Source organism: Podarcis vaucheri (genome assembly GCF_965113315.1).
Source record: "Podarcis vaucheri genome assembly, chromosome: 2".
NCBI lineage: Eukaryota > Metazoa > Chordata > Lepidosauria > Squamata > Lacertidae > Podarcis > Podarcis vaucheri.
The window spans coordinates 7,350,451-7,373,359 of record NC_138760.1 but is presented as its reverse complement, the minus strand read 5'-3'; the positions used below and the strand labels follow the sequence as shown (position 1 = coordinate 7,373,359).

General features: G+C 46.2%; 1 protein-coding gene across 1 annotated transcript; it reads right to left on the bottom strand.

The window, feature by feature from the left end:
- Window positions 1–3,589: 3,589 nt before the first annotated feature.
- LOC309522491 (keratin, type II cytoskeletal 75-like) lies at window positions 3,590–18,114 on the bottom strand. Its single transcript, XM_082205794.1, is given in 10 exon segments — window positions 3,590–4,164; window positions 4,166–4,272; window positions 5,130–5,164; window positions 7,807–8,027; window positions 9,126–9,251; window positions 10,216–10,380; window positions 12,214–12,309; window positions 12,940–13,000; window positions 13,367–13,581; window positions 17,030–18,114. Coding segments are annotated over 10 exon segments (1,749 nt in total). The 5' UTR covers window positions 17,567–18,114; the 3' UTR covers window positions 3,590–3,978.
- Between the last annotated feature and the right edge of the window lie 4,795 nt (window positions 18,115–22,909).

The window sequence follows — 22,909 nt, the reverse complement described above, 5'->3', positions numbered from 1 at the left end:
CTACATTATGTGGTGAGCTCCAATAGATGAACTCTTACAGCCCAGCTGGGGAAATTATGGGCCTCCAGATGTTTTTGGACTACAATTCCCATCATCCCTGACCATTGGCCATGCTGCCTGGGGCTGATGGGAGTTGGAGCCCAACATCTGGAGGCCCATAGCTTCCCTATATCGACAGCAAAGTCTGTTAGCAACAAAATGTTTTACAGCAGTAGTAATAATAATTTTATTATTGGTACCCAGCCCATCTGACTGGCTTGCTCCAGCCACTCTGGGAGGCTTCCAACATACTTAAAAACATTACATATTAAAAAGCTTCCCTATACAGGGCTGCCTTCAGATATCTTTTAAAGGTTATATAGTTATTCATCTCCTTGACACCTGATGGGAGGGCATTTCACAGGGAGGGTGACACTGCCGAGAAGGCCCTCTGCCTGGTTCCCTGTGATTTTAATTCTTACAGTGAGGGAACCGCCAGAAGGCCCTCGGAGCTGGACCTCAGTGTCCGGGCTGAACAATGGGGGTGGAGACGCTCCTTCAGGTATTCTGGGCCGAGGCCGTTTAGGGCTTTAAAGGTCAGCACCAACACTTTGAATTGTGCTCGAAAACATAATGGGAGCCAATGTAGGTCTTTCAAGACTGGTGTTATAAGGTCCCGACAGCCACTTCCAGCCACCAGTCTAGCTGCCACATTCTGGATTAGTTGTAGTTTCCAAGTCACCTTCAAAGGTAGCCCCACGTAGAGCGCATTGTAGTAGTCCCAAGTGGGAGATAACCCCCTCTGGTGAGACAGTGTGCAGGCAGGTAGGGTTTCAGCCAGCATAGCAGATGGAACTGGTAGGCAGCCGCCCTTGTAGACAGCTGCCCTGGACACAGAACTATCCGGCACCTCAATGGCTTTTCCACTGGCTTATGTCAGATGTACAAAATGTCGACCGTACTCAACCAGTAGATCCTGGCATGAATTCTGGTCGATCGCCACCCGCCTTCCACTGGAGACATGCCTGAGCAGCCACTGCCTCCTCCAGAGCCCTTGCAGGAGGGGCTGGTTTGACTGCACGCACGCCTATCCCTGCCCCATCGGATGAAGCAGCCAGCGTCGGGGAAGCAGCCCCGCTTGCCCACCCTGCACCCATCCCTGGGTGGCTAGATCACTGCCAGTTTTTATATTGAATCATGGATCACAGTCAACTTCAAGTTGGGCATGGCTGGCTTATGTGATGTTGGCTTCACAAAGAAAGTATGGTGGTCTCATTTCATTTCTATGGGCTGAGTGGGGATGCAGAGGGCAAAGGATGTTGGAGGCCTCTTAGCAATGCCCTATGGAGCTGAGACATACAGAGTTGCACATGTCTTCTGAAGCTGAGCAGTGCCTACTGGTCAAAGGCCTGGAAACGATGCCGTATGAGGAACGGCTAAGGGAGCTGGGCATGTTTAGCCTGGAGAAGAGGAGGTTAAGGGGTGATATGATAGCCATGTTCAAATATATAAAAGGATGTCACATAGAGGAGGGAGAAAGGTTGTTTTCTGCTGCTCCAGAGAAGCGGACACGGAGCAATGGATCCAAACTACAAGAAAGAAGATTCCACCTAAACATTAGGAAGAACTTCCTGACAGTAAGAGCTGTTTGACAGTGGAATTTGCTGCCAAGGAGTGTGGTGGAGTCTCCTACTTTGGAGGTCTTTAAGCAGAGGCTTGACAACCATATGTCAGGAGTGCTCTGATGGTGTTTCCTGCTTGGCAGGGGGTTGGACTCGAGGGCCCTTGTGGTCTCTTCCAAGTCTATGATTCTATGATTCTACTCAGGATGGGGAACAACTACGCTTGACAGCCAATGCACTGGTGGGGGAACTGGTGGCCCACTAGATGATGCTGTACTGCAGTGCCCAGCATCCTTAACCATTGGCTGACTACCCCTCACCAGCTGGGGCTGATGGGAGTTGGAGTCCACCAGCAGCTTGAGGGTCTACAGGCTCCCTACCTGTGGCTTAGAATTTGTGAGTTCTAGCCTCTGGCTAACGATTTGCCCTAACCTGGAGCAGGCTGTTCTGCACACAGGAACCTAGCGTAGATGGGTGAGAAGAATCCTTAGTGGTCTCAAGCTCTACAGCAACAGGGTTCAATTTCATTACTAAGGAATAATGTTGAGGGGTGAAAGAAATGTGGGGGAGGGAAGCTTGTACCCTTTCAGGGACCCTCATATTCATAGTATAACTTAAGGGCACATAGGTGGTTAGAGTATGGCTTCTCTGCCATCTTTCTGCTGCTAGCTGGGAAAAGGATTCTTACAATTACATATAGAAAACTCAAATCTGGAGTCCCCCCAACCTTCTAGAGCAGATTTATGGGGTTCATGGGGAGAGGAGACAGAGGGGATGTCTTGTGCAGGTAGAAGTCCTTGTGCGAACGGAACAACTTAGTTTGGATACAACCCTAGTTTTTAACAGTATGGCTTCTCTGCCATCTTTCTGCTGCTAGCTGGGAAAAGGATTCTTACAATTACATATAGAAAACTCAAATCTGGAGTCCCCCCCAACCTTCTAGAGCAGATTTATGGGGCTCATGGGGAGAGGAGACAGAGGTGATGTCTTGTGCAGGTAGTCATTGTGCGAATGGAACAACTTAGTTTGGATACAACCCTAGTTTTTAACAATCTGTTGGCCAACTTGTATTCAAGAATTTAATTTAATGATGAATTAATTTTAAGGAAAATAATCTATGTGGCATTCTGAATAAGCCTTCTGCTGCCTCAATCATTTTGCTCCATATGATACTCCAGGTGTAAATCTATAAGATTTGGGTTGAAATGTGATAGCCCTCCTGATCTATTTTATTATAGGGGTGGTTAGCCTAGCCTTCACCAATTCTGTGACCTCCAGATGTTTTAGAGTAGACTATAACTCCTATCAACCTCAGCCTGCATGGCCAACAGTCAGGAATCATGGGAGATGTTGTCCAACAGCATCTGGCGGGCACCACATCGCAGAAGGCTGGCTTAGCAGCCAAGAGGAGCTAAAAAATAGGGATGTCAGAACTCCAACAAAAATAGGAAAGGAAGTGGAAATTGTTGCGGTTCGTGTATTTGTGGTCAGAAAAAGAAAAGTGAATACGATTGGTATTCGTTCACATCCTTTTTCTACCCACAAATGATACATTGACTTTTTAATGTTTTTTTTGACACTTACATTGGAGTAACTTACATGACTTACATTCAATAGATGACAGTGACAATGTAGCATTTAGTGGGAATTTAACTGCACTGGGCCAGAAACTGCTGATTGTGAAAAATACAGGTCAGAATGGAAATCGTATTCATTCTAGGAAGCACCTAGTAAATTTCTTTATAAACTCAGCCAACTATCTGTCTTAGGCAAGCCACTTTTGCCTCAACCTTAACCCCTTCCCTCCCCCCCCACACCAACACCTGCAACATCTCTAATACTGGACTCTTTCCCAGAACTGTTGTCCAGAATAGTGAGATGGAAAGCACTTTAGAAACAGTCAACCTGCTGTGCAAGTGCTCAAGTTATTTGAGATAACTGATGTATATTCAAAAGGACTAGAAAATTTTATAAATTACAATATGCATTTTATTGAACACAATAACACACAGAGAGAGACACCCCCCAAAAAGTGAAGTCAGGCATCAAAGAATTAAAGCAAGAACCAACAAATGTTGCTCTGGTTTATACAAAATTTGAAACTTTAGAATTCTGATTGGAAAACATCAACAATGAAGTGGAGAGGTGAAGCAAGATTAAAAATTGGTGCAAACTCTGTCGGTGGCAGAGAGCCCATTACAACACAGATCATCTGAAAAGTAGAGTTTTACATTTCCCCCCAAATGTGAACAAACAAAGGGATGGTATTGAACAAGCCACTCCAAATAAAAGCGTGTACTGTCTAGAGGGAGGCCTAGGTGAGACAGGGTTCACAAGTTACATTTTTGTTTTCAAAGACTACAAGGAAGTTTGAGCTTTAGCATCTGTAGGATTTTTTAGAAGAGGAAATAAATTTCACGCTAGAGCAGCTGCTGCCGCCTCCGAGACTCGCTCCTCCGACGCCTCTTCCACTCCCAGAGCTGAAGCTGCTTCCTCCAGCACCAAGTCCACTCCCAAGGCCCACACAGCCTCCTCCTACTCCAAAACTGCTATCTCCTCCCATGGCTGAGGCTGCTTCCGCTTCCATAGCCAACATTGCATCCGCCTCCATAGCCAAGACCGCTGCCAACAGAGGCCACACCGCTACGTCCGATGGTTGAAGAGACAACAGCTATGAAAGGGAAAGGACATGTCATCAAGACTCATTGAGAGCACATCAGTCTGTCTGTGTCTGGGCTGAATGAATGGGTAGGAATGGGCAAATCTGTCCCTTCTGGCTCTCTCATTGTCTCATTCTTCCAATCTTAAATTCACTACTCCACATTTCCAAATCAGTTTGCATTAAAAAAAAGTGCTAGTGAAAATGCACCTGCATTTCATTGTGAATTTCTCCACTTTTGCATGCAATTTTGCCTAATACTGACAATTTTTGCAAACCATATTTCCGCAACGGGATGCATTTCTGCATGCTACTTTCACTAGTATGTATATGCATTTCTGTGCACACTTTCCCTCGGAATATGCATTTCTGCACATGTTACTTGGCTGGAGAACTGCATTGCAAAAGTAGGAAAAGTACAGATTTGGAAAGGTGACTGTGTTTTGCTTTGAGTATTGTTCATAAAGTGTGAATTAGGTAGCTTCACCTTTAAATATTAAATGAATTGAGTTTCTTATCTATCCCTATGAATGGCTAACTTCCAGATGCACAAAATGAATAGGGCAAAAAACACTGAGTTGTATGCAACATTTGGGAACAACCTGTTAAAGCAAAGCAGCTTTGAGAGCTGCAACATTACACCAGCAGAGAAAACCCAAGATGTTGCATCAGAACAGCAACTGTGCAAATGGATAGACATAGCTGTTCAGGGCTTTACAGTGTAGAAATGTGGGCACAGAGGAGGCATGGCAAGATGGGTGAGTGGAAGCATTATGTGCAGCCCTCCAAATGTGAACTGAAACAAGGCATGATTTATTTCCTCCTTTCCCCAAAGTGCAAAGCTATAAACATTTCCCCAGGATACTTACAGATATTCACTGTTCCTGCTCCATCACTAGCCAGGCTGTCAGAAAACAAAAAGAGGGTGGGTAAGGATTCAAGCCTAAATGGAACGACTGGAGCAAGTTTGAAAAGAAGCAGAATTGTGAAGATCATTGTGATGAAATCTGCAAGCCCCCTTAAAGGTAAAGGTAAAGGGACCCCTGACCATTAGGCCCAGTCGTGACCGACTCTGGGGTTGCGGTGCTCATCTCGCTTTATTGGCCGAGGGAGCCAGCATACAGCTTCCGGATCATGTGGCCAGCATGACTAAGCCACTTCTGGCGAACCAGTGCAGTGCACGGAAACGCTGTTTACCTTCCCACCGGAGTGGTACCTATTTATCTACTTGCACTTTGACGTGCTTTCGAACTGCTAGGTTGGCAGGAGCAGGGACCGAGCAATGGGAGCTCACCCCGTCGCGGGGATTCGAACCGCCAACCTTCTGATCGGCAAGTCCTAGGCTCTGTGGTTTAATCCACAGTGCAACCCGCATCCCTGCAAGCCCCCTTAGGTGGCATGAAAAGCAGTGTGCAGAACTTCCTCTGGTTTTCTACGGCCGTTTTTCAGCCTTTTTGAGTCCACAGCTCGCTTGACCAACTACATTCTTTCTGCAGCTCCCCTGTGGGGAAACGCACTCAGAGCCTCAGCAGCCCAGTTATGTCATTCCTTGCCTGCAGCCCCTCACCCTTTTCTAACATCCTCCCTTGTGGAGTGTTCCCTTAGCCTCCTCTCCCCTCTCCCCTTCTCCCCAAGAAGCAGCTGCCAGCACCCCTAGTCTCTGAGCCGCTGCTGCTGCCCCAAAGAGAAGTGCCTTCTCCTGCTGCCTCACAGGGACCTGGGAAGAGGCTGCCCCCAGCCTTAGCAGTGAACATGAGGCCAGCACCTTTCTCACGCTGGAAGCAGCAGCGGCAGCAGGCACAGCCAGGCCTGCATGGCAGAAAGGCTTCCCTTTGCTGCCAGGCACCCAGCTCCCAGGCAGGCATTGCACACAGGAAGCACAAACAAGGCCAGCACAGCCTCCCATTTGTCCATCCATTCCCAACAGCAAGAGCTGGCAGGCTGGCTGGCTGGGCTCCCTTGCCCGCTTGCTTGCTTGCTTGCTTGCTTGCTTGCTTGCTTACTCCGAGGTCGCCTCAGCTCCTGGCAACCAGCACCCCCTGGCCAGTCCCAGAAGCACCATTCGCCTGGGGAGCTTGTAGCCAGGGCCGCTGCAACAAACAGCTGCACCAGACTTTTGGAGGCAGAGATGGGAGAATGACGACCTAATGTAAATGAAGGTGCTGTGTCTGAATCAGTGTAAGACTCATCGGATTGTTTAAGAGAGGCTTTTGGACTTGGATAATCTGTGTCATCATCAGAATCTATGTTGGCATCAGCATTATCATCAGCAACAACAGAATCTGCCTCTTAACTGCTTTTGCACCATCACCATCTGAAATGGGATGACATTGAAAAAGGCCAACTCAGTCCCATTTTGGATTACAATCCATATTTCTGGTCAGCGTAATCACCTTTGTGTCAGTGATTAACACATGATAGGAACCTTTTTCATAACCCAGAAAAATACCATGTTCACCACGTTTGCTCAATTTGTTGTTCTGCAAAGTGTGCACCCATACCTCTGAGCCAAAAGTTTTGAAATGTTTTACATATGGCTTCTTTTTGTAAAGCATTTCATATGAGGTGCAATCAATAGCGGACTGATATCTGTGTTTGTACACATAAGAAAAGGAGGAAAGAGGGACAGAGGCCAGTGTTGCCCCTGGCACCCCGACCATCATTCAAGGCACCCCAGGGTGCCAAGGCACACTGGTTGAAAACTACTGTTCTATGATATTCCCACCAGACAGTAAAATTGAGAAGCCTGACTGTTCCATGTGACTTTGGTAGCTGTGCATGGGAAAACCACTGGAGCAGCACACCAGACAATACTTTATTGTTGACTGAGGACAAGTTATCCCTCATTTGGTCTCCCAAGACAGATAGGCACTTAAGATTACTCAAGGAGGATATATTTAATAACCTTTAATTACGTCACAACCAGAATGATATAATGGTAGACCTGAAGTGGGAATTGCAATTTGCACTAGGGAACAACTATCAGCTCTGTGTTCTGACAGAGGTGGTAGTTCTTCACTGAGACCAGGTGTAGGGAGCCCTTGGCCCTCCAGATGTTGATGAACTACTACCACACCCCCATCAGTCAATGAGCATGGCCAATGAGAAGGAATGATGGGAGCTGTAGTTCAGCAGCAACTGGATGGCCTAAGGTCCCCCATGCTTGGTCTAGATCAGGGTTTCCCAAACTCAGGTCTCCAGCTGTTTTTGGACTACACTCCCACAATCCCTAGCTAGCAGGACCAGTGGTCAAGGATGAGGGGAACTGTATTCCAAAAACAGCTGGAGACTCAAGTTTGGGAAGCCCAGGTTTAGATGAAGAGCTATCACCTCTCCCTTCTTTACGCAGCGAGATAGCCAGCGTGGTGCCCTTCTGATGCTGTCCAATTCCATTAGTCCCTGCCTGCATGGCCGATGGTCAGGCTTGAGGGAGCTGGAGTCCAGCAGTATCTGGAATGCCCCACATTGGATAGCTCATCTTAGATTTATCAACATTGGAGAAAGGACGGGATGTGTACAAGGTTGCAAAGATTGTATCTCACTGACCGGCATTCCTCTCCTTCCAGAAGCTTCCTGTAGGTGGCAATCTCAATATCTAGGGCCAGCTTGACACTCATCAGTTCCTGGTAGTCCTTCAGCTGCCTGGCCATGTCTTGCTTGGCTCTCTGAAGAGCATCCTCAAGCTCAGCAAGCTTTTGCCTTGCATCCTTGAGAGCCAGCTCACCCTGCTCTTCTGCTTCCGCAATGGCTGCCTGAAGATTGGCACACTGTTTGCAGGTAGGGAGAGAAAAGACTGGTTAGCTTAAATGGTAAGCTCCTTGGAGCAAAACAGACCTATTGTTTCCTTATGTTACTCCATAAACCACCATTGATACCGACTGCAGTATATAAATAATCAGCCATTTCGCATGACCCTGTGCTGAGATGTTGGTTGCAGGTGTGAGGGTGTTGGTGGCGAGCCATTTGCGCTCGAGTGGCGGTTAGGCATTGGGTAAGCCTTTGTTTAAGGGAGGGGAGCTTGGAGCCTCCGCCTGTCCCTCCTCGATAAGGGTATCCTGTTAAAGGGATCCGGGGGTGTGGATCCTGTCCAAAGCCCAGGCGTGAGCTAGGACCATGCCATGACCCCAAGGGGAACCCCGTGGGGTGCACCTATTTGATGTAAGTCATAGGGCTCCCCCTTCTGGTGGTTTACCCTTCGTTTGACTCCCTGCAGTTGGGCGGGAGTCAATATAAAGCCTGGTATCACCCAATGCCTAAGCCAAACTGCTCACATCTGTAACCAATAAAGTTGTGACCTGTTTCAGCCCATAATCCTAAATACTTGTGCTGGTGTGTTTATTAATCAATGGGGAACTCCAGGGCATGTGGCCTTGGCACGCAAGCTCCTTGGAGCAAGAAAGACCTATTGCTTCCTTATGTTATTCCATAAACCACCATTGATACTGACTGCACTTAATAAATAATCAGCCACTTTGCATGATTATGAGATGCTATTGAGCAACTCTCCTGCCTCTATTTTATTTATTTACTTAAACACATACCTACACCACTTAATATTTAAAAATCTCCAAGCGATATGCAAAAATATAACATAAAAACTACAAAACAGTATTATAAAAACAGAGATAAAACACAAACAATGTAAAATTGTATTATAAAAGCAGATAAATACAGGGATTGAGTAACAAGACCCAATCTTATGAGTCATGGAAAGCCTAGATAAAAAGTTATGTATTGGACCAAAGTTCTCCTATGGAAATTCTCTCTCGTATCCCTTGGAGGAAGAACCCCCAACACATTTAAGGTTCTCCTTTAAAGAATTCTAAACACATTTTCACATTTCGTATTTTCCAGCAAGACCATACCTGCTTCTTCACATTGTCAATTTCAGCGCGCAGCCTCTGGATTTGTCGGGTGAGTTCAGAAATCTCATGCTTGGTGTTGCGAAGGTCATCACCGTGTCTTCCGGCAGTAGCCTGGAGTTCCTCATACTAATATAGGCAGAAAGCAAACACAGCAACATTAGGTTAATTCCATTTGGAGCAACCATTCTTATTTTCTATACATATGGGGTGCTTTTTTATTTTTAAAAAATCAGGTGCCGGTACTCAAATATTGATCAAAACGCTCTGAGTACCAGCATAAAATCTTGGGTGGTGCTGTGGTCTAAACCACAGAGCCTAGGGCTTGCCGATCGGAAGGTCAGCAGTTCGAATCCCTGCGACGGGGTGAGCTCCCGTTGCTCGGTCCCTCCTCCTGCCCACCTAGCAGTTCAAAAGCACCCCAAAAAGTGCAAGTAGATAAATAGGTACCGCTCCAGCGGGAAGGTAAACGGCATTTCTGTGTGCTGCTCTGGTTCACTTAGTCATGCTGACCACATGACCTGGAAAAACTGTTGGCGGACAAACGTCGGCTCCCTCTCCCAATAAAGCGAGATGAGAGCCGCAACCCCAGAGTCGTTCGCAACTGGACTTAACTGTCAGGGGGTCCTTTACCTTTGCCAGCATAAAATGGCTGCGATGGGCAGCAAAGAAGTGGTGTTGGTACCTTGTAATGATGAGTACTGTCACAAAAAAGCCCGGTGCATGAGTATATGCTAGATATGCTATTACTGCAATACTCATTGGGTAAAACACATTTCCATGGGTCATGGTGGCCTTTCTTCTGGCATTCTACCAGCACACTGAAGTAGGGAGGGAGAGATCAGCACTCCCTCCTTCCCTAAGACCTGAGTATTCTGTTGGTTCCCTGGCCAAGTAAATCTGGTTTAAAGGAAAGGGAAGAGTTTGGGAGACTAGTGAGGAAGAAGGGGTGGTTCAGAAGCAATTTTTCAGTGGCTTTTGAAAATAAGCCTAGTCATTTCAGAAATAAGGGGAGGAAGCAACTTGGCTTATTTTCTAAGCCACGAACCATCAGGAAAGCCACCCTTCTCTAGCTCCTTTTATGATGTTTTACCTTGCTTTGGTACCAGGATTCAGCCTCCACCCTGCTCTTGTTTGCAATGTCTTCATACTGAGCTTTGACTTCAGCAATGATGCTGTCGAGATCCAGGCTGCGGTTGTTGTCCATTGAAAGAATCACGGAAGTGTCAGAGACTTGTGTCTGCATCTGTGCAAGTTCCTGTAGTTGAGGCAGCAACATCTCAATCAAAGCCATGTAATACTGAATTCTGCATCCTCTGCAAATTCCCAGCCCAAACTGTGCTCCAAGCGAATCCTTCAGCTGTAAGGAGTTACGCAAGCAAGCAAACTTGCGTACACCTAACTCATTCTGCTTCCAAAACACCTGTTTTCTTTTTCTTTTTTAAAAATGAAAATAGGTTTTTAAAACATAAGAAGATAGAACACACATGAATTGCAGGGATCGGAGCCATGATTATTCATAGGCAATTAAAAGAAGGCGCTGTACAGGACCCTCAAACCCCACCCTATAATTCCTGGACTTTCAACTTAGCTCTGTCTGTTCCCTTGAAATTCCATTACCCATTCAAATTTAGCAGGACAGACTAGTGCTATGGTATGCTGGGAAGAAGATGAGTCTCTCATGGAATTCACAAAGGATCGTAACATCAGCATACATTTCTTGCCAAGAAGTGAAGCACCATGAGCACAACACACCTCTGGGTTCAGGTGTTCTGTGTTCTGCATGATTAAAAGTGGGACTGAGTGTGCTTGCCCTGTCATTGAATCTCCTGGATCCCAATGTGATCCAGCTCTGAAGTGGGGGGGCTGTTCCTGTGAGTTGGAACTCTGTGCACTCCAAGTTCTGGCTCATGGGGACTCCCTGTGTGTTTTCAGACATCCCCCCTTCAGATCTTCCCTCAATGTGTGAGTAATGTTGAGGCAGGGCTGGGAGGACAAACCCTCATATCATTGGGCCGCCGGGACCACATAACACCGGTTCTGAGAGATCTGCATTGGCTCCCAGTACGTTTCCGAGCACGATTCAAAGTGTTGGTGCTGACCTTTAAAGCCCTAAACGGCCTCGGTCCAGTATACCTGAAGGAGCGTCTCCACCCCCATCATTCTGCCCGGACACTGAGATCCAGCTCCGAGGGCCTTCTGGCGGTTCCCTCATTGCGAGAAGTAAGGTTACAGGGAACCAGGCAGTGGGCCTTCTCGGTAGTGGTGCCCGCCCTGTGGAACGCCCTCCCATCAGATGTCAATGAGATAAATAATTACCTGACATTCAGAAGACATCTTAAGGCAGCCCTGTTCAGGGAAGTTTTTAATATGTAATGCTGTACTGTTTTTAACACTGATTGGGAGCCGCCCAGAGTGGCTGGGGAAACTCAGCCAGATGGGCGGGGTATAAATAACAAATTATTATTATTATTATTATTATTATTATTATTATTATTATTATTAGGGGGGCTAAAGGTGTGATCTTATAGTCCCTTCCAACATTTTTTGCCCTTTCACAGGAGTAATACTTTTATCTCTAGCATATAAAGATGTTGGAAAGCGGGGTACTCAGGATCCCTTGAAGAAATTCACTCTCATTTATTTATTTTTTAAATTTGTAATTTTCCAGAAAAATACCATCAGGTGTTTCTTTTATTTTTTACCTTAGCAGTTGAAGCCTAATAGCAAGTTATGGATGTAAAGTTAAATCTCATTCCTTCTGATAAACTTTGCTAGCATTCCCTTTCTCTCTCTTTTCCTTCCTTCGAAATTGCTTTTTTTCAAAGTTGTTTTTCACCCAACCAGAATCTTTAGAGTTTGCTTCAAAATTACACTTTAGGCAAAATGGATGGCAACTCTGGTTGAGAGACAACAAAAGCCCATGGATAAACCTTCATTTTGTCCTTATTATCCATGGGAGGTTCTGAAACAGGGCTCTTTTTCTAGCTGAATAGTAAGGCAGATGGCTAGAGGGCCTCTTTGGCAGTCCACGTTTAATAACCGTACAGCACAGGACACTTCAGCTAAAGTGAATAGGTGTGATCCTTACCGCTTCATACAGTGCTTTGAGGAAGTTGAGTTCATCGTTGAAGGAATCTGCCCTGGCTTCCAGTTCTACTTTGTTCATGTAGGCGGTATCCACATCCTGAAAAAAAGAATATACAGTGGTACCTCAGGTTACATATGCTTCAAGTTACATTCGCTTCAGGTTACAGACTCTGCTAACCCAGAAATAGTGATTCAGGTTAAGAACTTTGCCTCAGGATGAGAACAGAAATTGTGCTCCGGCGGCGTGGTGGCAGCAGGAGGCCCCATTATTAGCTAAAGTGGTGCTTCAGGTTAAGAACAGTTTCAGGTTAAGTACGGACCTCCAGAACTAATTAAGTACTTAACCCAAGGTACCACTGTACTGTTGAACTAGATAGTCTAAAATTATGGCATAAGAGAGGGTGATCCAGCTCCTAAATTGATTACTTACTACCATGAGTGTGCTCCGTGGGGTATAGATGCATGACTGTGGCAGGCACCTATTGGCTAATGCCAGTTACATCACTAATAATGAGTGATATATCCATTTTGTGAACAAGAACACACACACACTTACATGTGTCTCTTAAAAACAAAGGACTGTGGCCTAGCTGTGAATGATTACAGCTTTCTTTGTAGAAACATATTTTAAACTTAGTTGTCTGCAGGGTTTGTGGGATACAATAGTAAAGGATTACTACCCCTCACAGCAAAACTATTTCCCCATGGGCTATCTACAGACACTCACCTTCTTGAGGGTGACAAACTCATTTTCTGCAGTTGTACGCCTGTTGATCTCATCTTCATATCTGTTTGGGCAGGACAGACAGAGAGGAAAAACAATTAAGAGATGGCTGCAATGCTTAAAGAAGTTTGGAATGGCGCTGGTGGTATCTAAGAGGTTATTCTTGATCACAAAGGTCAAATTTGCACCACGACTGGCAAAGAAACTACCTGAAGGGCCTGTAAACCAAGCCTGTTGAAATCCACCATGTGGTCAAACCACATGGCAGATGTTATGCTGTGCATGCACAGACTGCCACATGGTGCATGTTGCATTTGAAGTTGCTGTTAAGCTGTTTGCTTGTGTGAATTGTGGCTTTAGCAGAAAGGGGAGGACGTGTAGAAGAGAAGGAAGACATAGAAAACAAACTGAGAGGGAGAGAGAGATTTACTTGTGCTTGAAGTCCTCAACTAGGTTCTGCATGTTGCTCAGTTCTCCAGCCAGTCTTCCTTTGTTATTCTCCAGGCAGCTCAGCTGTTTCCTCAGATTGTTGATGTAAACTTCGAAAAGGGGCTCAATGTTGTTTCGGATTGTTTTCTGGCCCTGTTCCTGCAGCAATGTCCATTTTGTTTCCAGCACTTTGTTCTGTTGTTCAAGGAAACGCACCTGGAAGCAGAAAGACCTAAAGCATCATTAACCATTTCTAAAAGTGGACTGCAAGAAGATCAAACCTCTCCATTCTTAAGGAAATCAGCCCTGAGTGCTCACTGGAAGGACAGATCCTGAAGGTGAGGCTCCAAGACTTTGGCCACCTCATGAGAAGAGAAGACTCCCTGGAAAAGACCCTGATGCTGGGAAAGAAGAAGAAGAAGAAGAAGAAGAAGAAGAAGAAGAAGAAGAAGAAGAAGAAGAAGAAGAAGAAGAAGAAGAAGAAAAGAAGAGTTTGGATTTGATATCCCGCCTTTCACTCCCTTTAAGGAGTCTCAAAGTGGCTAACATTCTCCTTTTCCCTTCCTCCCCCACAACAAACACTCTGTGAGGTGAGTGGGGCTGAGAGACTTCAAAGAAGTGTGACTGGTCCAAGGTCACCCAGCAGCTGCATGTGGAGGAGCAGGGAAGCGAAGCCAGTTCACCATATTACGAGACTACCGCTCTTAACCACTACACCACACTGGCACAAGGAGGGCACAAGGAGAAGGGGACGACAGAGGCCAAGATGGTGGGACAGTGTTCTCGAAGCTACCAGCATGAGTTTGACTAAACTGCGGGAGGCAGTGGAAGACAGAAGTGCCTGGCATGCTCTGGTCCAGGGGATCACGAAGAGTCGGACACGACTAAACAAAAGTCACACTCCAATGGGGATGCTAAGCAAGTGCTTCACAAACTGGCAAGGGCCATCGCTCTGTGGCTGAGTAACTGCTCTGCATACAGATGGTTTACTGCTTCAACCCCTGGCATCCTAAGGTAGGAAAGGGCATGCCCCTCATCTGATACCCCAGGGAGCCCCTGCCAGTCAGTGCAGACAATATTAAGTTAGATGGGCCACTGTCCTGACACAATACAAGGCAGCTTCCTATTTTCCTAAGTGTGAGTCTCTCCTTACAGGTGAGTCCCGACATATTATTGGGTTAGTCCAGGCATGGGCAAATCCAGCCTTCCAGTTGTTTGGGACTACAACTCCCATCATTCCTAGCTAACAGGACCAGTGGTCAGGGATGATGGGAACTGTAGTCCCAAAACATCTGGAGGGCCAAGTTTGCCCATGCCTGGGTTAGTCTCATAATGAGGACCTTCCTTCCTTCCTTTTACCAAGCCAGCAACAAACCATTGAAGGACCCTTAAAGAAACAGATTCCCACATTGCCCCTTCTAAATTGTGTTCCCTTCCTGTATCTCATGTTTAAATTCTATTATTGCCTAGGTATATTCACATTAAGAATGGGGGGGGGGGCATATGTTTGTTCAGTGTTGGTATTTGTGTGTTCCTGCTCCTGAGGAAGAAAGAAGGGCTGGGACATTAATTTGGGCCATTAATTTCAACAGTTTGGGTCCCACTTGAAAAGCATTATTCTAAGCCTAAATACTGGAGGTATTTACTGCAGTTGATTGGAAGGACATCCTAGATCATGCACAACAGCAGGAGTTACAAGCTAGTTTCCTGCAAATCATTCAGGTAACAAGACTTATGTTCCATTTTATTTATGTTGTTCATTTGTTGGTTTCTTAAGTTGCCTGCAGGACGATGCAATTTCTAGGAAGCTTACAAACGTATGGCAGATAAAACAACCGATTCCAAAATCGAAACAACAAAAAGCCAGTTAAGTATGAATTAGGTAACTCTTAAAAGGATGTTTAGCCTAGTACAAAAATAAACACAAAGTTCTATAAACTAAAACCAATGCTCTAGAACCCAGCAGTGGCATGAATGAAACTATCTTAGTTTATCCTCAAGGTCTTTTTGAAGACTGGCACAGAGAAGGCCAATCACACATCCCTTAGATGTAAAGGCCAATCACACATCCCTTAGATATAAATTCCATAAGCCAGGGCTGAACTGATCCTGTCTTTGGTGCCTGCCAGTCTCTTAATGGCAAGACTTCTAAAGCTGATCTTAGGCCACAGTTAATATGACCACTAGTTGTATTAAGGGCTCTTTTAGCGATATGCAGAGTCAAGTGTTAACAAGGCACATAGGGAAATTCCACACTGAGTGGAGCCTAACCCTAAGTACATATATAGGCTGGGTTGAAATAACTCTATATCTATCTATCTATCTATCTATCTATCTATCTATCTATCTATCTATCTATCATCTATCTATCCATCCATCCATCTACACACACACACACACACACACACACATAGAGAGAGAGAGAGAACTCAGATTTTGCATCAATTTATGTAATACACATTAAGAAAACCTTTCAAGTTTTGAGTTATTTGAGTTATATGGAACTCCTTCCCCATCCCTCATCGAACTTCATCTGTGCTCAGGATTGAGCATCTTTTAAGGGAGCTTGGTTGTTCCCATTAGGATATGTACTAAGACTGGAAATTCAAATCCCTTCTCAGCTATGAAGCTCACTGGTTGACCATGGATCCAATCGCTCTCTCTCTCTCTCTCTCAGTCTGACCTACTTCCAAGGGCTGTTGTAATGATAAAATAGGATTGCTGGGCTATGCATTTCACCTTGAGCTACTTGGAGGAAAAGTGGGGTAAAATTGCAAGGATGTAAAGCAAATAACATTATTTTTGCATTGTGTTTTAATTGATTTGATTTGATGAGGCTTTTAAGGCTGCAGTGCTGAGCACATTTACCCGTGACTCCCACTGAACACTGAGATTTATTTCAAAGCAAGCTTGCAGAGGATCAGGCTGTTGATACAATCACTCTTAATATATTATTACCTGCACTCAAACTTTGGGATGAGGCAAATTACGAATGTGAGCAAATGAATGAATGAATGAGCCCCGTGAACCACTCAAGGTTCATCTTGCGTGCATTTTCAGTGCTGCTATTTGACTCTCTCCTATCCATCACTGCTATTCACCATGAGTCATCTCTCCCTCCAGCCCTGCTTTCTGCATCAAATGCAAACCCTCTGGGGTAGAATTGCTCCACCCCTCCACGTTTCTGGACTCTGCTTGCCAATTTATTTTACCAGCCCTGGACAAGTGCCTAACAGCAACTTGAAACTGTTATCCATGGAAAGGGGTCTTGTTGAATTTCACCAGTCTCATTGAAATTACTGAGTGCTCAGATGCTCCTCCCGAGAAAGAACCTGCAAATTTGCCTTGAAGAAACGTTAACTTCAGGTGTAATACAATAGCAGCTCTAGAAGGTTTCCTGATCACTTTAGGTCCATGGCAAAACAAAGAAAAAAGGATCAGCTGCAATTTATTTTTGCAGAAAGTGCTGCTCTCAGAATCAAAAGCACGGCCAATAAAAAGTTGACAGCTCTGTGCCACTGAGCACATGCCTGGTAGTGCCTATGTTAAATGGTGATAGTGGCCTGAGCTAGAATGAAGGAGAGTAGCAGAAATAAAGCGACTGAATGGTTTGAAACAACTCAAGGGTCGCAGGATAAGGCATTCATGAAATCGGACTTCTCACCTTATCAATGAAGGATGCAAATTTGTTGTTGAGCGTCTTGATCTGCTCCCCCTCCTCTTTGCGGACTCTCTGTATGTTGGGGTCAATCTCCAAGTTGAGAGGTGTCAGCAGCTGCTGATTGATGGTCACTTCTTGGATCCCTCCAGGTGGGCAAACAGGGAAGCCAGGACCGCCCCTCCCACCGCCAAAGCCAGCTCCAACCAGCCCATAGCTGCCACCTGCTCCACCACCAAGCCCAAATCCACTGCCAAGGCCACCACCGTAACCACAACCGTAACCGATGCTGGAAGCACCACCAGCCACTGCGACCCTATTAAATCCACCAAGATTGCAGAGGCTTCGGCTGCCAAAGCCGCCGCCACCGCCACCACCACTGACCCTACCAAACCCAGCACCACCAACACCACAGCTTCCGCCTCTGGTCACAGTGCGTGAAGTGAAGCTGGTGCGGCCGCAGCCAGGCAAAATGGCAGAGGAGTTGCTGAAGCCTCTCCTCTGGATCTTTACTGAAGTTTGGTGAGACATTTTGACGGGCATGGAGAGAGCAAGAGAGAGCACAGATGGTCGATGAGACGGAGGCTTTCTCTGGGACTTAAGGGCTCTTCTTTTTATTTATATTCTGAAGGAAGTGGGATTGGTTGCATGATTTAAGATGGATCATCTTTCTGATTAATGGGCTGGGCATGCCCTGCGGCTTTTCTGGGTGGTGACATCACCCTGCCATGCCACACACGCCCATACACAAAAGGATGAATGGAAGTACAAGAGTCTCAGCAAGGCTTGCTTGTCATCTGAAGATAATGACCACCTTCCCTGGCCTCCGTTGGAGACTGGCAGTGTTAATGAGCTCAATTTGTACTTGAGCTGGGAAACGAGAAGAAAGCAGGCCAGTGCTATATCTCATGGCAAAACCACTTACTCAATTCTGTCAAGCCGAAAGCCTATTCTTCACTGTTCTTCCTAAATTGAAGACAGGGATGGGCACACCTAAGCATCAGAAAGTGTGGCCAAGAGCTGGTAACTTTCTCAAGCACCTGCAATTCTGCAGAGCTTGAATGCATGAATTTGTGCAGGGTTAGATAAACTGACCATTGTAAGTTGTTGTTGTTTAGTCGTGTCCAACTCTTTGTGACCCCATGAACCAGAGCTCGCCAGGAACTCCTGTCTTCCACTGCCTCCCACATTTTGGTCAAACTCATGCTTCGAGAACACTATCCAACCATCTCGTCCTCTGTCATCCCCTTCTCCTTGTGCCTTCCATCTTTCCCAACATCGGGGTCTTTTCCAGGGAGTCTTCTCTTCTCATGAGGTGGCCAAAGTATTGGAGCCTCAGCTTCAGGATCTGTCCTTCCAGTGAGCACTCAGGGCTGATTTCCTTCAGAATGGAGAGGTTTGATCTTCTTCCAGTCCATGGGACTCTCAAGAGTCTCCTCCAGCACCAGAATTCAAAAGCATCCATTACTAAAAGAGAACTGGTGAGGAGAGCTGCATCCACAAGACTGATATTATTTCCAGTTGCTCTTCTGGAAACTCAAGATGGTGGTGTTCTGGGGGATGAGTAGTTTCTTAAATGGTAGATGAGAGAAAGATTACGCTAAAGCCCTATGAACAGCTGTTCCTTGCCCTGTTCTCCACATATACGAAGCTGAGGAATTTACTTCTTAGTTTTAAACATTTTAAATTGCACCTTTGGGGTCCAGCCCCCACAATATCTGTGACCCCTCAGGTAACTTTTCCCAAGATCAGTCCACCAGCAAAATGTCGTTCATGGTAATGTTCTGGCAATATGACAGTTAGCTAAATCCTGAACTGCATCTGGCTGACATGGTAGAGATTGGGCTTGGTCTGAGTCAGGGGGATTCGGTTGTAGGTGGTCTTGGGTTGGTTCTGGCCACCCATAGCAATCTGGGGCTGTCGGGGGGGGGGAGTTAGTTGGGCAGGATGCTGGAACAAAGGTTGGTTGGGGTAGAAGGACAGGATGGTCAGGCAGGAAGGAGAAGGTGCACTGCAGAGATCGCAAGGGTCTTCCCTCAAGCTTATGTAGTAGTAGTAGTAATAATAATAATAATAATAATAATAATAATAATAATTCTATTTATACCGTGCCCTCCCCAGCCAAGACCGGGCTCAGGGCGGCTAACACCAGGTATAAAAACAATTGATTAAAATACAACTTGAAAACAAGATTAAAATACAACATTAAAATGCAGCCTCATTTCAGTAGAAACTCAAATCAAAAACTTTTGGGGGGTGAAAATGTCAAATCTTCACCAAGGCCAACTATCCAGACTGGTCCTACATGAGCCAGAAAAAAGCCAGGGAAGTCCCCAATAGGAGTTCCATCACAGAAGGAAAGAGGAAAGAGGGGAAGGGGATCAAGTTGATTCCAAGCCAAAGGCCAGGCGGAGCAACTCTGTCTTACAGGCCCTGCGGAAAGAAATCAGATCCTGCAGGGCCCTGGTCTCATGAGACAGAGCGTTCCACCAGGCCGGGGCCAGTGTTGAAAAGGCCCTGGGCTCTGGTTGAAGCTAATCTGACTTCCTTAGGGCCCGGGACCTCTAGGGTGTTGCTAATAAATAAACTAGGTGTTGGCTTGATCAGGGCCAGGACTGATTTCTTTTTTTGCTGGGATTTGTAGACAGCTTAGACTGTTAAATGATAAAGTGGTATATAAATTAATTAAATAGGTAAAGCAAATACTATAACTTGATAGTTATTAATGATAATGGGGTGGGGGGTTTTTTGCGAGAGGGAGAAGGTGGAATCCAGCAATGCATGATTGGCACACCAAATCATGTGTCAGAGTTGGAGTCATTGACAGTGTGTTTCAGCAATGAATCCTGGTACAGAGCAGTGGTAGTATCAGCAATCAGGGAGCAGAAGGGACAAGCGATATGAAACGACCCATTTTACCAACAAACGTGCTAGCCATGCACAGCCCTGGTTTGCAGTTCCCCACATTTCAATCTCAAGACTCACCAGGAAGATAATTCCTCCCCAGGTTTTTTTTGGTGTCTGTTTTTTTTAAAGCAGGTTTGATCACAAGTTCCAGCATGCAGTTCCTTAGAACTCTCCAGAATGGAAGAACAATATACGGTACAAAAGGAAAAGAAATGACCACAGTGAGAATGTTCAATTATGCAATTATTATTTGAAAGAAGCAAAGTGTGTGGAAGGGTGGGAACCCCAGATCCTCTATGGCTAGGGAAAGCTCAGTTCACCTTAACCACAAAGGCATGCATGTGCAAGAAAGGACTCTAGTTTTTTATGGTATGGGAAAACAACACCGCCACCACTGATACTTAGAAAGCTCAGAGTGGCTTATATCGAGCACCCAGTGGTTTCTCATCCTCACCCCAATCAATTCCACACCTAGATAGTTTCAACAAAGCTATAGCATTGTCTGCTCCCTCACAAGCACAGTTGAGAGACACATTTCACCGGACTCATGTCGTCTCAGAACTAGGCCATACACAAAAAAGTCGCAATGGTCCAGTAGAGCCCCAAAGGGCCATTGGACACTTCATGAAATGAGAGTTTCTGGTTTCCCACTATTCTCTCCACTGTGCGGGGTAAGCACCACTGCAGCAGTGCCAAAATCATGAATATGTCTTCTTATACCATTAACAGGGGAACTGTGCCCTCCTTGTGTTGTTGGACCAAAACGCCTGTCAATCTCAGCCAGCATGGCTGATGGTCAGAAATGATGAGAACTGCTGTCCAGTGCAGTGCAAAGTCCACTACCATATGATGCCAGTTCAGAACATTGATCCAGCTAAGCCAGTGCTGTGATCTCTGATTAATGTCTCTCTCTTATATCTTAGGCAGAGGTCTTCCTCCAGTCCTACTCTCTGAGACCATTTAATTGGAAATGCTGGAGACTGAACTTGTGTTCTTATATATACATACCCTCCAACATTTATCCGATGAAAATAGGGACATCACATTCCATAATGGTAATTTTGCTATTTATACCCCAAACATCTTACTGGGTTGCCCCAGCCACTCTGGGCAGCTTCCAATACATATAAAAGCACAATAAAACATTAAACCTTAAAAAAAAACCCTTCCCTATACAGGGTTGCCTTCAGACAGCTTGGAGGTCAGATAACTACATACCCTCCAACATTTCTCCAATGAAAATAGGGGCATCCTAAGGAAAAGTGGGACATTCCAGGATCATATCGGAAACCAGGACAACTTCTCTAAATCAGAGACATCCCTGGAGAAAATGGACACTTGTAGGATCTGCATATATAGCCAAATATGTGTGATACCACTAAGAGTGAAGATCTGGTGGAAAGGTGGGATCAGGGTGCTAGGAAACTGCCTTATGGAAGCCTGTTGCTCCATCAGTACAGGTTCTGACAATGTGGTGATATTGTTGGACCCCAACTCCCACCAGCGCCAGTCAGCATGGCCAATGGTTAGGGAGTTGCAGTTCATTAACATCTGAAGGGCACCACTTTGCCTACTCTTGGTCTACAACAGCTGGCAGGCTTCAGACAAGATTCATTCACAGCCCCACCTGGAGATGCCAGGGATTCAGGGGCGTCTTACCCATGGACGTTAGTGGCGCAGGGTGCCAGGGTGCCAGATTTTGGAGGGCGCCACAGGCTGAGTGTCTGGGAAGGAGAGTCAGGGCACGCTCCCTTCCCCGCTCTGGGGCAACCCGCTCCTCTCCTCTCAGCTGCCCATTGGAGTGAACTGCGTCCGGCTCAGGGAAGCTACTTTGCGTCCCCTCCAGCCGGGGCCAGTGGCGTAGCGTGGGTTGTCAGCACCCGGGGCAAGGCAAGTAATTTGCGCCCCCTAACCCGTGGATTTTAGCAGGGGGCAGAGAGCTGCGAGTGCAAGCGCGCGCCCCCCAGATGTTGCGCCCGGTGCAGCCGGCCCCCCCTGCACCCCCACGCTACGCCACTGGCCGGGGCTGCCTGGGTGCCTGGCAGGTGCAATCGGGGGTGGTTGTGGGGCGGGGCAGGCGTGTCTCTCCCACCCCTCCCTGGCCACGGCGCTGCCTGCGGACCTCCCTACGGAGTCTGAGAGTGGAGCAGGGAAGTGCCCTGTGCAATCCCTGTGCCGAGTGAGGATGGGACAGCAGACGAGCCACCTGATCTGCTTGCTGGCCCTCCTGTCGCACGGACTTCCCCAAACCGGGGCAGGTAAGGGGCTCTAGGCACTTAGAGGGAGGCTTCACGAGAGGCCGTCTGGGCTGCGATCCGGGCGCCTCTTACTTATGTACAGCGCTGAGTGCGCATCGGACCACGTGATGTAAACGAGCCAGACTGAAGTCCCCCCCCTTAAAAAAGGTTGACAACTCTGGGAAATGGAGTGGGGGGCAGCGCTGGAGAGATATTTGCACCACGGCACTGGATATGCTTAAGACGGCCTTGCAGGGGTTGAACCTGTTTTCATGCAAGGCATGTGTTCTTCCACTGAACTCTGATAGGACAAGATACACATGCGCACATCATACAACCGAATACCGTAAAGGTCTACTGAATAAGGTTGGAACTACCTATTACAGCTACAGTGATGCACGGCACATTCTGAAAGCAGAAGCCACTTATTTTCTTTTACTCTCTATCCTGGTCAGACTAAGTAAGGAACAATGTGTGACATGATGCATATATCAAAAAAAGCATCTTTAAAATGCATATATTAGTGAGAATAGCATACCAAAGTGCATTATACTACTGAAAATTGTGAATGTGTATACCTGGGCTTCTTTGGGCTCATTTCTTTACTGCAAAAAGTCTGGTTATCATTTTTTAAAAAAATTGGAATTGTTGTTGTGCCAGGGCACTTTAATCCACTCTTAATTGTGTAAACCTAAATTTTCTGGTTTGTGATCTAATCACTCCCAGAAAATGGAGTCTGGAG